Source organism: Gekko japonicus, unplaced genomic scaffold (assembly GCF_001447785.1).
Source record: "Gekko japonicus isolate JY-2015 unplaced genomic scaffold, Gekko_japonicus_V1.1 scaffold1684, whole genome shotgun sequence".
Classification (NCBI taxonomy): domain Eukaryota; kingdom Metazoa; phylum Chordata; class Lepidosauria; order Squamata; family Gekkonidae; genus Gekko; species Gekko japonicus.
The window spans coordinates 108,532-124,194 of record NW_015168705.1 but is presented as its reverse complement, the minus strand read 5'-3'; the positions used below and the strand labels follow the sequence as shown (position 1 = coordinate 124,194).

General features: G+C 47.1%; 1 protein-coding gene across 1 annotated transcript in view; it reads left to right on the top strand.

The window, feature by feature from the left end:
• DDX24 (DEAD-box helicase 24) overlaps nucleotides 1-14,831 on the top strand; it is a 33,997-nt gene extending 19,166 nt beyond the window's left edge. The window contains exons 6-10 of the mRNA XM_015415520.1: nucleotides 849-924; nucleotides 3,893-4,081; nucleotides 11,168-11,297; nucleotides 12,508-12,760; nucleotides 12,826-14,831. Coding sequence (XP_015271006.1) covers nucleotides 849-924; nucleotides 3,893-4,081; nucleotides 11,168-11,297; nucleotides 12,508-12,760; nucleotides 12,826-12,829 — 652 coding nt within the window. The 3' untranslated portion in view covers nucleotides 12,830-14,831. The remainder of the gene's footprint in view (nucleotides 1-848; nucleotides 925-3,892; nucleotides 4,082-11,167; nucleotides 11,298-12,507; nucleotides 12,761-12,825) is intronic.
• Nucleotides 14,832-15,663: the final 832 nt, after the last annotated feature.

Here is a 15,663-nt window from a genome sequence, read left to right as displayed (position 1 = left end):
ATTCCCCCCCCCCCCCTGCCCCTTTTGTTTGCCAGCACTCCGGCATCTTCACAGGTAGATGCTGCATTTTATTCAGCACTCAAATCAGAAAGGTCACCTGCCCCTAGTCTAGACGCGTAAGGCAAGAAGAGAAAGAGAAGCCAGTGGTGTATTTTTTTTTTAAATCATGACCATATGGGGCAGAACCTGGTAAAGCCCACATATCTCCAGTCAGGGACCATGCTGGGATATAACTGTAATTGTTTTGAAATGTATGTCCCAGTTGCAGATGAATATGTAGTAGATGAAGTGGAACAGTTTGAGGGGGGAGAGATTTCTTTTTGGTGCCAGTTTGGTGAAGTGGTTAGGAGCGCAGACTCTAATCTGGGAGAACTGGGTTTGATTCCCCACTCCTCCACTTGCACCTGGCTGGATGACCTTGGGCAAGCCATAGTTCTGTCAGAGCTGTTCTTGAAAGAGCAGTCCTCGAAAGAGCTCTCTCAGCCCCACCTACCTCACAGGGTATCTGTTGTGGGGAGGGGAAGGGAGAGGAGTTTGTAAGCCGCTCTGAGACTCTGAAGGGCGGGGTATAAATCCAGTCTCTTCTCTCTTCTTCTTTTAATGTAGTTTTTTAAATAGGCCATTGGGGTCGATCATGATAAGAGGCAAAATAGTTGTCTTCTTTGAGTAGGTTCTCTTCTCTTTCCTCCGGAATTCTTGTAAAATTTATCTTCGTTGTATGTGTGAGGTATTGACAGGGTCTATAGTTTAGTGATTTTTCACATGACCTGGTCAGCTGACCTTGTGAAGAGAGCGTTTCTGGCTTTGTGAAACAGACGACTCAGCTCTCTCCACTTCTGCCCTTTCAGCTGTGTCCTCCTCACGACTGATGTTGCCGCTCGTGGTCTTGACATTCCTAATGTGCAGCACGTCCTTCATTACCAGGTACCCCCATTCTCCCAAAATGTACTTTTTTTGTCTCTGTTTAGCAAACTGAGTAAAATGTGAATAACTGAAAAAGTCGAATGGGCGGAGACCAAACCACTCTGCTGGGCATGTCTGTGAGTACTGTCCAGAAACAGGCAGTGAAGTGTCTCAGGCAAGGCCTCACCTGGGCTGAGGTTTCTTGCTGTCCCTCGTGTGCCTCTTTATATGCCAGATTTGCCCAATAAAAAGTAGGGTTGCCAGCTCTGGGTTGGGAAATTCCTGGAGATTTTGGGGGTGGGGGCTGGGGAATGTGAGAAAGGGAGGGGCCTCCACAGGATGTGATGCCATAGAATCTACCATCCAAAACAGCCGTTTTCTCCAGGGCAATTGATCTCCATTATCTGGAGATCTGTTGTAATAGCAGATCTCCAGGCCCCCCCTCCAAAGAAGCAAATATGTTTAAAGGGACTGGAGCATCTTTCCCATGAGGAAAAGCTAAAGGGACTGTTTAATTTAGAAAAAAGATGGCAGGGGGGGTTGGGATAGAGAATTATAAAATCACTAGGAAAAAGGCCCGTTGTGGAAATAAATACAACGATATCTAGAAAGAGGCTCTGGGCGGGGGCCCCTTGGACACTCAGTGTCAATTTGCTGTGGTGACCTCAGCAGGGTATAATGACACTGAGTCCACCATTTTCTCCAGAGGAACTGATCTCTGCCATCTGGAAAGCAGTTGTAATTCTGAGTGGTCTCCAGCCCTCACCTGGAGATTGGCAATGATGGTTCCCCAGAAGGGAATGGTTGGTTTGGAGAAAAGTCTATGGCTTTGTACCTGTCCGAGGTCCCACGCTGGGAGAACTGGGTTTGATTCCCCACTCCTCCACTTGCACCTGGCTGGATGACCTTGGGCAAGCCATAACTCTGGCACAGCTGTTCTTGAAAAAGAGCAGTTTCTGTCAAGAGTTCTCTCAGCCCCACCTACCTCACAGGGTGTCTGTTGTGGGGAGGGGAAGGGAAAGGTGTTTGTAAGCCGCTCTGAGACACCTTTGGGTAGTGAAGGGCGGGGTATAAATCCAATCTCCTCCTCCTCCTGAAACCTCACCCTCGCCACCTGGAGTTGGCAACCCTATCTCCTTCCCAGCCAATCATCAACCTACCTTTATTTCCCCCTCACTCATCAGCTTTCTACCCCCCACACACCTGCAGCCTCTCCCATGCTCTGAAGCCCTGACTGCTACGTCACATTGGCTGTCATATGGGGGCCACCTCAGCAGCATATAAGGATACAGAGCCCACCATTTTATCCAGGGGAACTGATCTCTGCCATCTGGAAAGCAGTTGTAATTCTGAGTGGTCTCCAGCCCTCACCTGGAGATTGGACACATTTTATCTCAGAACAGCAAACTGTTTAGAATGTTAGAGGCAAAAGCCAATCAAGTCGCATATGCAAACGACCTCTGTGTTCCGAGGCAAAGGCCAATGAGGCTGCATATGCAAACAACCTCTGTGTTCTGACTGGCTATGGGGTGGGGGGGGCAGCAAACTGTTTAGAATGTTGGAGGCAAGACAAGCAATGCAGCCAGTGGATAGGGACAGATTCTGAGTGACACACCAGGGCACCAGCCAATTCCGGAGCATGTAGAATGTTCTAGAGAAGTGCCACCACCGTTCGGCTTTTATATATAAGGGATATGTGTGAGGAGGAGAAAGAGGATGATATACACAATGGTTTTTTACATCTCCCAAAATACTGGAATTCAAGGGCACCCAATGAAGTTGATGGACACATCATTCATTACTACATACCCCACCTTCACTGATTTCAGGACAGACAAAAGGAAATACGGCTTTACACAAGAAGTAATTGATCTGTGGGATTCATTGGCAGTGAATCTAGTGATGGCCAGAATGCTTTGAAAGGAGATTAGGCAGATTCATGGTGGATGGGCATCGATAGCTGCTGGCCAGGATGACCAAAGGGAACCGCCATAGTCATAGACAGGAAACCTCTGAATACCAGTGGTAGGAGGGAACATCTAAGGGCACCCTTGGCCTCTGTGTGCTCTTGGCCTTCCAGGTTGGCCACTCTGTGAAACAGGATGCTGGACTAGGTGGGCCACTAGTCCAATCTAGGAGGGCTCTTTTTAAGTTCTTATGTAGTTCTGTAACAACACTTGACAAGTGGCCATCTTTGAAGCCTGTGGATGTCAGGGCTACAGGTGTAAGCAGCTGCAGAAAATCTGTGTCCACAGTGAAAGCAGAGAGAAGAACCTAGCAGGGATAAATGGTTTCCCCCATTTGAGTACTGCAGCAATGGAAGAAGCTGCACATAGTGAAATTTTAACTTTCTATGCATCTCTTAGTTCTCAAGAGTAGACCTGACAACCTTACAGAGCCAGTTGGGTGTGGTTGTTAAAGAGCAGGGGACGCTAATCTGGAGAACTGGGTTTGATTCTCCACTCCTCTACATGCAGCCAGCTTGGGTGACCTTGGGTCAGTCACAGTTCTCTCAGAGCTCTCTCAGGCCCACCTACCTCACAGGGTGTCTGTTGTGGGGAGAGGAAGGGAAGGTGATTGTAAGCCGCTCTGAGACTCCTTTGGGTAGAGAAGAGTAGGGTATAAAAACCAACTCTTTTTCTCCGCCCGCCCCCCGTCTCTAGTCTATAACCATCCTCTTTCCCAATCTCCCTTCGTACCTTTGAGAAGCTAGGATTCGTGGCAGGTTGAATTTTGCAACCTGGACGAATTCTATGTCTTTTTCTGTGCTTGCACGGAATTGCAGGAGACGCACACATTCCCTGATCCCCAGGAGTGTCAGCTTTCCTTCTAAAGCAAAGTACTCTGTCCCCAAACAAAGGCAACCTGTGATGTCGAAGCAGTTACCGAAGAAGGTGTGAAAGTGCTTTCTGGGAAGGTGACGTGCTGTTCTTTCTTTGTGGATTCTGTTGTGTCTCCATGGAAGTGTTAATCTCTTGTGCTTTTGCAGGTTCCTCGAACTTCTGAAGTCTACGTGCACAGGAGTGGCCGGACAGCCAGGGCTGCCAGTGAGGGCCTGAGCTTGCTGCTGATTGGCCCTGGCGATGTGATGAATTTTAAAAGGATTTACAAGACACTGGAAAAGAGTGAAGAGCTTCCCTTTTTTCCAGTGGAAATGAAATACATGACTGCTATCAAGGTAAACATGGTCTTTTTTTCAGCTCAGTGCCGTACTTCAGCTACATTGCTTTTCACAGTCCCTTGAGACCGCAGAAAAAATGTTAATGTTACACTTGTGAATTGGGAATCCTGGTCAGAGAATTCCATACCAATAGTCATGTTAGAAGAAGAGAAGAGATTGGATTTATACCCCGCCCTTCACTACCCAAAGGAGTCTCAGAGCGGCTTACAAACTCCTTTCCCTTCCCCTCCCCACAACAGACACCCTGTGAGGTAGGTGGGGCTGAGAGAGCTCTTGACACAAACTGCTCTTTTTCAAGAACAGCTCTTATCAGAACTAGGGTTTGCCCAAGGTCATCCAGCCAGGTGCAAGTGGAGGAGTGGGGAATCAAACTTGGTTCTCCCAGATTAGAGTCCGCACACCTAACCACTACACCAAATTGGCTCAAATGTTAGGCAGTAGCAACAAAATAGAACAAGAGTCTAGTGACACCTTAAAAGACTGTCCCGATTTACTCCAACAGAAGCCTTTTTTTTTTTGAAAGCTGGTTCTCACTTCATCAGATGCAGTTGGCTGGTAAAAGCTTATTCTGGAAAAGATCTTATTAGTCTTTTAAGGTGCCACTGGACCCTTGATCAGAGAATATCCGTGATCTAAAACAGTGTTTCAGCCTGCAGTAGCTGATGCTGTGCCAAATTTTAGGCTGACTTTCAGTTTTTAAAAATTCCCACTCTAGACTGCAGGGTGTTCTGGAAAGTTTAGAACATAAAGCGAAGGAAAGGGGGGGGAAATGTTTGTATCAGTCTTCCAAAACCATGGGCTTCCCTAAAGTAGTTTTGTGGTGTCGAAGAGTTGGTTGGTAGGGAGGCATCGTTCCAATTGGAATTTGGCAGTTGTTATGCTTCAGTGTTATGCAGTCGGGGTGTATTTCAGATTTCGATCAAATTAATCCAGACATCCTAAAGTCGATCTCTTTGTACATGTTAGCTGTTATCCTAAGAACAGTTTCCAGGAAGTAAACTGTGTTGAACCCTGACCTGGATAGCCCAGGCTTGCCTGATCTCGTCAGATCTTGGGAGCTAAGCAGGGTCGGCCCTGGTCAGTATTTGGATGGGAGACCACCAACGAATTACAGAGTCACGACGCAAAGGCAGGCAATGGCAAGCCGCCTCTGAACATCTCTTGCCCTGAAAACCCTACGGGGTTGCCATAAGTCAACTGCAACTTGACAGCAAAAAAACCCTCCCCGACCCCGATTGAATAAAATGAGACTTACTTCCAAGCACCCTGGTTAGGATTGCCTCTCTCATTTCCCTTTGCCATGAAAAATGAATGTGTAAAATGGCATGTAGGGGAAGTGACATGTCTCAGTGGTAGAGCACGTGTATTGCATGGTGAGGATCCCGGGTTCAAGCCCCGGTATCTCTGGTTCAAAGGATCGCAGGTTGCAAAAGCTTGGAATGAACGTCCCCTGCCAGTCGAAGCAGACAGTATTGAGCTGGAAGAACCAGTTTTCCAATTCAGTGATGTGTGCCTGTGTGTTCAGGGGGTTAATGCTGTAATGCTTTACTCTCAAACTGCTACAGGCTTGTTCTGAATAGAAGACCGGCTTTTCCTTTTGTCAAACACTAGTTCTGTTAAAATTGGAGAAAGGAATTTTAAAAAATGTGTATCTATTTTTTTTAGCTCTTAGAAACTGGGGAGCCATAGGTCCCGCCAAAGACATTATGCAGTCTTCATTAGGGAAAAGAGAGAATTACACGAGGACGTTAAAATTAAAGCTGTTTTGAATGCGTAGCTTTAAGTAGTTAATTGCAGGTAATGAATGATTTCCGAGATTAATTTTTCCTTTCTTTGGCTGCTTAAGGATTCCGATCGTGCATTACCCTGCTGTCAGTTCCCGCTGCTTTAATAATTTAATCCCTTTGTGTGACCTGTCAGAGTAGTTAAATCAGCATGCCCAATATACAGTCTTTGGGGTGTCTCTTTGGCTAAGGGCTGGGATCAGCTCTTTGCTCTGTTCATGTTTTCAGATTTTATATTTCATCTAAAACGTTCAAGCCCGTTAACATACATCTTGGAAAGGAAGAGCAGAAGGCTTCAATGAACTGCTCTGCACCGTGGCACCTGTTTCTCTGCGGGCCACAATCCCTTCCTTCTCATAGCAGCACAGATAACACTCTGCACAGTGACAAGGGTGCAGGGAGAACAGAGTTCTTCTTCCATCTCTGCTACTGACCTAACCGTTAGCCTTGGTCAAGGCATGTTTCCTCTGTATGTCTTCCATGTTCAAACTGTAAGTCACGCAAAACAGGGTCTGTTTTGGGTGTGGGATTTTGTACTGTTCAAGGTTGCAGCACGTTCCGTCCTGAACTTTTTGGATGAGCAGCAGTAGCCAAAAAGGGATAGAGGCCTTGGTAAACAGTACTTCACCAAAACTTCATTCTGACTTTTCCAGATCCACAGCAAGTGTTGCATACTCCAGATCGCTGCTAATATTATCCAGAGGGGCAGAGGTGTATATACTTTACGTAGAGTCTTAGAATAAATAGATCTTGGTTTAAAGTTAAGGATTTATTAATGAAAAGAATGATACCCAAGGGAAGTAGCAAATTGAATTCAGAGTTCGAAACATGTGCACGCATGCGCACGCACACAGTCTCTCAAGAAATGTTCTACAGAGCTTAAATTCTACTGAAACCTAACCGAAGCTGATGTTACTATTATGAAAGGTGTGTGGGTGAGAAGCCTAGTCCAATTATTGAAGATCACTGAGGGTTGCTGGCGAGAGGAGGAAGCCACCTAGGTGAAAGCAGGGTGGAATAGAGAGGCGCATTCTTAAGAGATGCCTGCTTTCACCCAGGAGTTTGGAGCCAGTTGCTGGAGCTGGATTGAGATGGAGCCCAACAGCCAGAGTATGAAATTAGATAAAGAGGCTGCATAGCCCTTCTGGGGGATTGATGAAGGGATTCCAGCTATGTACTTAAGCACTGATCTGAGAGCCTGCCCCTGGAGTAATACTAGCTTGGATGCTTTGGATGTAGACTATTGAAAGAAGACTTTTGTCCGGTGACTAAGCAGGAAAGTGCTTCTGAATAGGAATTTGGTTCTCTTTCCTCCCCTCCTTTTTAAAATAAGAGCATTGATGTTCTGCAAATTACTCAGCCTAAGCATATGTGGGCATGCAGGCTTATTAATGACAATGATTGCATTATAACATTTTTAACTTGCCCTTGAGACAAAGGATTTCCAGGCTACCTGTGTGGATCCTCCCCATTATATCTTCACCACAAACCTGTAAGGTAAACTAGATTAAATTATAATGGCTGGTACAAGGTCAGCCATTAATCTTCAAGATGTTGGATTCTGCTCATACCCTACCACTCCTCGGAGCAAAGTGTGAAGCCTTCCTCCAACCTAAGGAGGCTGCCTGCAACTGAAGTGACCCCTTCTGTTGGAAGGAGAGCTGCTTAAGTTGAAGGAAGTGTCCTTAGGCTGGAGGTAGTTTCCTCAAAGTTTGTTTGGATTCCTCCCCCCGGCCATGGTTTCCTAGTACCCAGTCCAGTAACTCTTTGTGGAGCGATTGGTTTTTGTGGATTTACTTGGTTTATGGCTTTGTTGGTCAAAACCAGCACTTTGAATTATGCCCTGCATGCAACAGGGAAGCCAGTTCCAATGCTGGAATATTTGTATAATGTTAACCAAGGTGCTTGAATATTTGTATATGAAATGCAGTGCTATAATCTGCCCTTGAATCTGCACAAGTGTGAAGTACAGCTGGGAATCCGAGGCCTTGTCTTAGCCATTTTAAGTGCTGCACCGAGCTGAATCCCAGGCAGGGCTAGCAGAGGCAGATCTTTCCCATCTTCTGATTCCCACACAGGCTGGGATATCTCTGTGTCTCCATGCCAGACAAGGAAGGAGCCATGCAAAACAAGGAGCTGCAGTGAGGAGGAGAAGGAAGAGGCTGAAACTGCCTTTCCTGCCTCTAACTACCAGCAGAGTACATCTTTATGCCAGTGGAGAGGAGGCTTAGAATCCAGCCCATTATGTTTATCTCAGGGGCCAGCATCCCAGTGACAACATTCTCACCTTTGAAGGTGTAGCATTTACTAGCATTTACTGTGTGAATCAGGATCATTACACTGTGAGTTTGGTGAGTGTTGCTAAAGGGGGGATATGGGGGGGGTTATGCTGTAGTGCTGCTAATTCCTCTTTGGCAAATACAGCATGTAGTCCAGACTCTAAAGCTAACCATCTCTGTGCATTCGGAGCTGTTACTGAGTTTGCAGCAGTTGTTCAAGACAACAGCCCCACTTTAATATACACATTTTTATTTTTATTTTATTTTATTTTGCTTAACTGAATTTTTTTCAGCTTCATAATATTTTATTTGTGGTTACAGTTCAGCATGGTTACAATTCAACAATGCAATACCAAAGATAGCGAGACAGTAATACACAGTAAAACAGTCTCAAAACACTTGACTGTGTGAGCACTTCTGAAAATAAACCTGAACAGGAAAAAAACACCCCTTTGGGATAGAAGCATTGAATGATATCTTCGTTTTTAGCAGTATAATCAGTTACAGGAAACCACAGCTCCACAAAATGGATTAATTGAATTGACCCGTGTTAGGCAAGCACAGGAAGGATAAATTGGAAACAAGTTAACTGAGCATAAGGATGTTTATGCTGTATCAAAGCTATGTCCTTACAGATCTGCATTCCATTTCAGGAGGCATGAGCCAGGTGCCTCCAAAAGAGACAGACAGCAATGGCCATCTTCTGTTCTTTGCTCTCTGCACGTGGTATGCAGACTCATGCTGCCTCCTAATGCAGAGGCTCCGTTAGCCACCATGGCCAGTAGTTGTTGACAGATCCTTCCTCCATGAATTGGTCTATTCCTTTTTAAAAACTATGTGAGTGAATAGCCTCGGCCACCTCTTGGGTACTAAATTCTGGCAGATAATTATGCATTGGATGTTCACTGTAAGAACTCGCTCTATGCAGGGCTGTCTTTGAGACTGATCCGGAAACTTTTGTTTGTCCAGAATCAGGCCCATAGCTACAGTGGGGCTCCCCGGGGCCTGGCCCTCGGACTTCCTGCCAAGGCCCCCTGACTTTACTTCCTTTCTACCCCAACCCCCCCCCCCGACTCTCTGGGCAGCCTGGAGGTCTCCCCACACCACCACCGCTGCCTCTTCCCCACCTGTCAGCAGCCCTGCTGGCTCCATCCTGGACTGGCGTTTGGGGGGGCGGGGGGCGGCTGAGGTTCCCAAGCTGGCAGCGGTGGCGATAGCATGGGTTTCCCAGGTGAGGAAGTAGTGTGAGGCAGCCAGGCGGGCAGGCAAGGTGGGGCCAATGGGAACCTTCAGCAGCGCTCAGAGGTCAGCAGGGCCTGGCCATGGTGCCTTCCTCCTCCTCCTCCTCCTCCTGTGCCTGAGTGCCCAGCTGGAGCACCAGCAGAGGCCAGCTTCATGGCGCTTGGCTTCCAGGGCACATTGAGGGGAGGGGCTGGGGGTCCCAAGCTGGTGGCAGAGTAGGGCTCCCAGGTGAGGAGGTGGTGCAAGGCAGCTAGGCCATTGGGAACTTTTGGGCCCTCTTTCTCCTCCTCTTCTGCCTTTCCTCCTCTTCTTCCTGCGTCTCCTCTTCTCTTCTTCCTGTGCCTGGGTGTTTGGCTTCCAGGGTACATCAGGGGGGAGGGGCTGGTGGTCCCGAGCTGGCGGCGGCAGTCCCCATTTCTTCCAAGCTTTAAAAAAACCCTCTTTTTATTTTATTTTTATTTCAGTGCTCCCCGACTTATTTAAAGGCCCCCCCAAATCCTGGCTACGGGTCTGTCCAGAATGCAGCGGCACGTGTTCTTACGGGAACACCAGTAAGAGCACATAGCCAAACGGTGCTCTGCCAACTGCACTGGCTCCCAGTTGAATGCCAGATCATGTTCAAGGTTTTGGTTTTAACTTTGAAAGCCCTATGCGGACTGGACCTTCAGGACCATCTCTCCCGGTATGTCCCCGGTAGAGAGCATTATGCTTGTTAGATCATTACCTGCTGGTGATCCCTGGCCCTGAAGATGTCCACTTAGCCTTGGTGGAACACTCTCCCTATCAAGATCCAGGCCCTGTGGGACATAATGTAGTTCTGCAGGGCCTGTAAAATGGAGATGTACCCCCAGGCCTATGGATGAGGCGGTGGAGATTCACTTATATTGGCCTCCCCCTCTACTGTTGTCATCTGTGCTCCCCGACTTATTTAAAGGCCCCCCCAAATCCTGGCTACGGGTCTGTCCAGAATGCAGCGGCACGTGTTCTTACGGGAACACCAGTACCATCGGTTGTTACCATGGATTTTAATTGCTAACTGTAATGGGATTTTATAATTGTTATTTGATGTATTGAATTGTGTATCTACGGTTGTAACCCGCCCTGAGCCTGCCTGCAAGGGAGGGAGGGCTAAATGCCCAACAAATAAATAAATAAACAAACATATAAAGAGTCCTAGTGGGTCACACCAGTGGTCCACCTAATCCTGCCTCCTGTTTCACACAGCAGCTACCCAGCTGCCCTGAAGGGCCAATGAACAGGAGATAGACACCAAGGCCCTTCTTTAGTGTTGCCTCCTAGTACTGGCATTAGGAGGTTTACTGCTGCTGATTATGGAGGTTCTTTCTTGTCTTGCCTTAGCTCTACTGCCTGTCAGCTTCATTGGGTGAACTGCAGAGTTACATATATCTGGTGCTGCTTTACATTGTCATCCATTGGTTACTCCACTGAATACTTTGAGGGACAGCAGCTTTCCAAAGGCATTTCCCTAGATCTTGCCACCTGAGGTCCTTTAAGTGGGCCAGGGCTGAACCAAGGATCTTCTGCATGCCAGGTTTGTTCTCTGCATCTCCAGAACTCCTTCCTTCCATACTACTATTTTTCCTATCATGCCTGTTTTTTCATATGTTCTGAGCTCAGTGTCCTAGCCTTGTTCGGACTTTTCTGTAAATCTCTAAGGCTGCGGTTTTGAATTGTGCTTGTTCTGAAAACCGACAGCCTGACTCTACAGGGCACGCAAAGAAGCGGTTGCCAGAGAATGCCACTGTGCTTTGTTTCAGGAGCGGGTGAACTTGGCACGGCAGATTGAGAAGGTGGAGTACTTCAGCAACCGAGCAAAGCAGCACAACTCTTGGCTGCAGCAAGCCGCAGATGCCCTTGAGCTGGATCTGGAGGATGAGGCCCTCATGGGCAAGTAGGGGTTCTTGCATAGTCATGTGAGGGAGGGGGGACTACCAGTAAGGAGGAGTCACGTGCATATCATCCAAAATGCAGAGATGCGTGCAGTAACCCAGGTATGTGCTGATCTTTACATATTGGTGAAAAGTATACCCACCACTCTGTTAGGAATCTGAGAAGTTTTTAGTGACGTGAAACATTGTGTACTTCCAAGTAAGAACAGTCTACCTTCCAACTAGGGGTATGCAATATTTTTTTAATCTGTATTTTTTCCATTTGGGTCTGTGGGGTGTGGTGGGGCGGGGGGGGGGGTGGGTTGCGTGTTGGGATTTCTGAAAAATCCTGGATCCCAATACCAGTAAAGTATTTGGATCCGGGATTGTTCGGAAATCCTGAATTTTTTGGGTCTAATAGACCTTAGAAGAAAAATACCAGTTTTTTAAAAAGGCCAGTCGGATCCTGGGGCTGGCTTGGTTTAAACCAGGCTGCTGGAGAAGCCAGCACAAAGCTGAGCTGGGGAGGGAACAAAAGCCGAGCCTGTGGTTACAGTCTGCTCCCCACTGGCACAGCTGATCCTCAGGCTGTCTTTTGCAGTCCCTTTAAACCTTTTGCAGTCCCTTTAAACCTTTAATAGCCTTTAAACCTTAAAGGGACTGCAGTAGAAGCACAACAAGCACAACAAGCAACTGAAAGGCAGGACCAATCTGCTTCCACCTCTCTGCTGTTTTGAGATCTACCCGGTAATTCCCAAAAACCTGGATGCATTTTTGGCTCAGGTAGATCTGAATGCACATTCCTAGTGCCAACTATGGTTGTCAGGCAGCCATCTGTTGACTATCCTGCCATTTAGGGTGGCCTGTCTGGCATCATCCTGAGCCTGGACCTTTTCCACCATGGCTGTGGAATGGTCTCCCTGAAGAGGTGGGGGGGAAGATCCACCCACCCATTCCTGGAGATCTTCAGGAAGTGCAGCAAGGCCTATTTGCCAGGGCTTTTGAGGGGGTTTGAATGGCAGGCGTCTTTTAAAGGGGGGGGGAGATTTGGGGGCTGGTATCTTATTTTGGTTTTAACTGAGAATGTTTTTAACTATTATTTTAAGTACCCTCGAACCCTGAGGAAAGGCAGGATATTAATACTTTAATAAAGGACGCTTGATAATGTTGTGTGATTTTTTTAAATGGCAATTTTAATTCTTAAAATAAAAATAAATGTGTGCCTGCAGGAGGCCGGCCCAGTGAGCAAGAAGAGAGTCAGAAACAGAAGATGCTGAAAGGGATGAAGAAGCATCTGAAGCACTTGCTGTCCCAGCCAGTATTTAAAAATCTGATGAAGACCAGATACCCAACCCAGTCTGGAAAACTGCTCTTGCCTGACCTTTCGGAGACGAGTTCCCAGTCTGCGCTGGGTGCCATGTCAGAGGCACAAGGGAAGAAGACAAAGAAGGAGAAGAAGAAGAAGCAGCAAAGTGTGGACCTCTGATAGGAGTGGTGCCAAGATAAGGAACGAAGAAGGAGAAAAAGATGAAGCAAAGTGTGGACATCTGATAGGAGTGGTGCCAAGATAAGGAACCCTTATTCCTCCCTCTTGAGGCTGCTTCTGGCCCCCACAGTGCTCCGATTCCCTTTATAAACATACCTGTCCTGCAGTGCTTGCCACCCCTACCACTGTTTCTGCTCCTGGGTACCCCTCTGAGTAGGTACAAATACAGTTCTGCCTATTTGGTTCTTCCTGGTTTGACGGTTTGGATCCTTGCTGCTATCAGTAGAGGAGGTTGCAGAAGTGGATCTTTCCCACCTTTCTCCAGCATCCCTCTCCCTGTGCTCCCCATAAAAGCCATTGCCAAGGGTCAGAGGATCCTTCAAAACAATGTGGCACAGGGGACTGTAGCAAGCAGGGGGGATAAAGAGGGGAATGGCTAAAGTTGCGCCTCCTCATTCTCGTGAGCGCTTTTGCTCCGTTCCCGAGTCCGCTGTACTCTTTCAAAGGGGGGGGGATCCAGTACCCCCTGCTTGCTGAAGCCTCTTAAGCTAGATGGCATGTTGTTTTCAAGGTTCGCCTGCCCTCCGGCAGCTGTTTTGCAGAGTGCAGGGGGAAAGCAGGAAAAGTTTCCATTCTGCAAACTCCCTTCATTTGCAGAAGGTTGGATCCAGCCCATTACACCCCTGTGGATGTCCAGCCTCTGGTGAATGCGATTCTTGTATGTCATATAAACACACCATCCAGAAGGAATAAGTGGGTGGAAATCTTCACATCTGTTCAGACTGACAGCCAAAACCAAGCCGGCACAGGTATAGGTAAAGGGCGGTCTCAGAGGGATATCATTTCTTTGAAGTGTGGAGCTTTGTGTCTCACTGCTGAAGAACATCGAGAAGTCTTGTGTCAGTACATGTTCTTTGTATTGTTGGTTTAGAATGCTTCTGTCATTTTCTCCTTTGGGGAGAGGAAATTAAAACATGTCAATGGGGAGAGAAATTGTTCACTGAGTAAAGCTGAGGATGTACTTTTATCCTTTTTCTTGCTACACTGAAATCTTTATTAAAATACTTTAAATATTTCAGTTTTGGAGTGGGGCTTACATGAATATTTATTATCAGAAAATGCTTGACATTCCTCTGCAAAGGTGACAAACATGAAAAAAGTTCAGGGAACTGTTGGATGTAGTCCCTCATGCAATGTCTTGGTTTTCTTCCTCCTGACTTCTGTCAGCCACCATTAACCTTTTGGTTCTAGATTATTCTCTGATTTCTCATTGCACTCATAATAATGTAAATTACATTTTTTCTGCACCTGCCTAATTTGCCTGCTACTAGCAAGAGCTGGAGAGGTATTTTTATTTAGTACAATTGTATCCTCTGCTTTCAAGGAGCTCAGGACAATGTGAATTGTTCTCCCTTCCTCCATTTTAGTTTTCCAACAATCTTGTGAAGCAGGCGAGGCTGAGGAAGAGTGGCTTGGATCCAAAGTAGTGTTTCTGGAGGTCCTGGGATTTCTGGCCTGCATAGCACAACTTTCTCCCTTCCCACAGTGGTGCAAAAATGACCACTTGAAATCCATTTCTTGGGGGGCACAGGACTCCCAGAATCAGGCTGCTGGAGGGGTGGGCGGGAAAATCACACTTTGTGGGTAGAAATCCTCACCCCCCACGGAAATGCTAGTCTGTATCCAAGCTGAAAACTGGCTGGCTGAAGATTGCCCAGTGAGCTCCAGGGCAGAGTGGGGATTTGAACCTGGGGTCTCCCAGATCCTAATCTGACATTGTAACCACTATACCACACTGGCTGCCTCATTTTGCTGTTCTGCAGCTGATCTCTGTTTTCCAGTGACAGACCACCAAACAAGCCAGGACTAAGCCAAGATATCCACATCTAGACAAAGATTAACCACAGCTATGACAAATCATACGGCAAAGGCTTCCTTGGGAAGTGGTGGGCTCTCCTTCTTTGGAGGTTTTCAGAGGCTAGATGGCCATCTGACAGTAGTGCTGATTCTGTGTACTCAGGCAGCAGGAAGGATCGCATCAGTGCTTAGTTCTTGTGGACCTTTCTTACACGCCAAGGGAAATGCTGATTGCCACTTTGGGGTCCAGAAGCAATTTTTCTCCAGGCCAGTTTGGCCAGGGATCCTGGAGGCTTTTTGCCATCTTCTGGGCATGGAACAGGGGTCACAGGGGGGGAGGTATTTGTGAATTCCCTGCATTGTGCAGGGGGGTGGACTAGATGACCCTGGAGGTACTTTCCAACTCTGTGATTATTCTATGATCCTATGAAATCAGGATTTAAAGCAGGGATATCACCGGTTTTAAGAATTCTAGTTCGTGGCCTTCCTAATAAACAGAGTTACTGTGGGGTGGCTGGCCTTGAACATCAGACTCTAGTGATGTTTAACCAAACTGTGTTTTACAAATTGTAGTTTAGTGTGCTATCTATCAAACAGATTCTTGATATGTGGTTAAGTGTGCGGACTCTAATCTGGGAGAACTGGGTTTGATTCCCCACTCCTCCACTTGTACCTGCTGATGTGACCTTGGGTCAGTCACAAGCTCTGGCACAGCTGTCCTTGAAAAACAGCCGTTTGTGTCAGAGTTCTCTCAGCCCCACCCACCTCACAGGGTGTCTGTTGTGGGGAGGGGAAGGGAAAGGAGTTTGTAAGCCGCTCTGAGACTCCAAGTGAAGGGCGGGGTATAAATCCAATATCTTCTTCTTAAACCAGATCTGTACGACGTGTGACAGCACAATAGCCCTGTCACCTGCTAGTTTTTTTTTATACACAAAAAAATACCTTTCTCTTCCTTTAGTTCAGGAGGTAGGGGAAAAAACAAGGTGGTGAAAGGCCTTCTGTACTCACAAGCTGTGAAAACCTGTTTTGGAGGAAGAAGTTA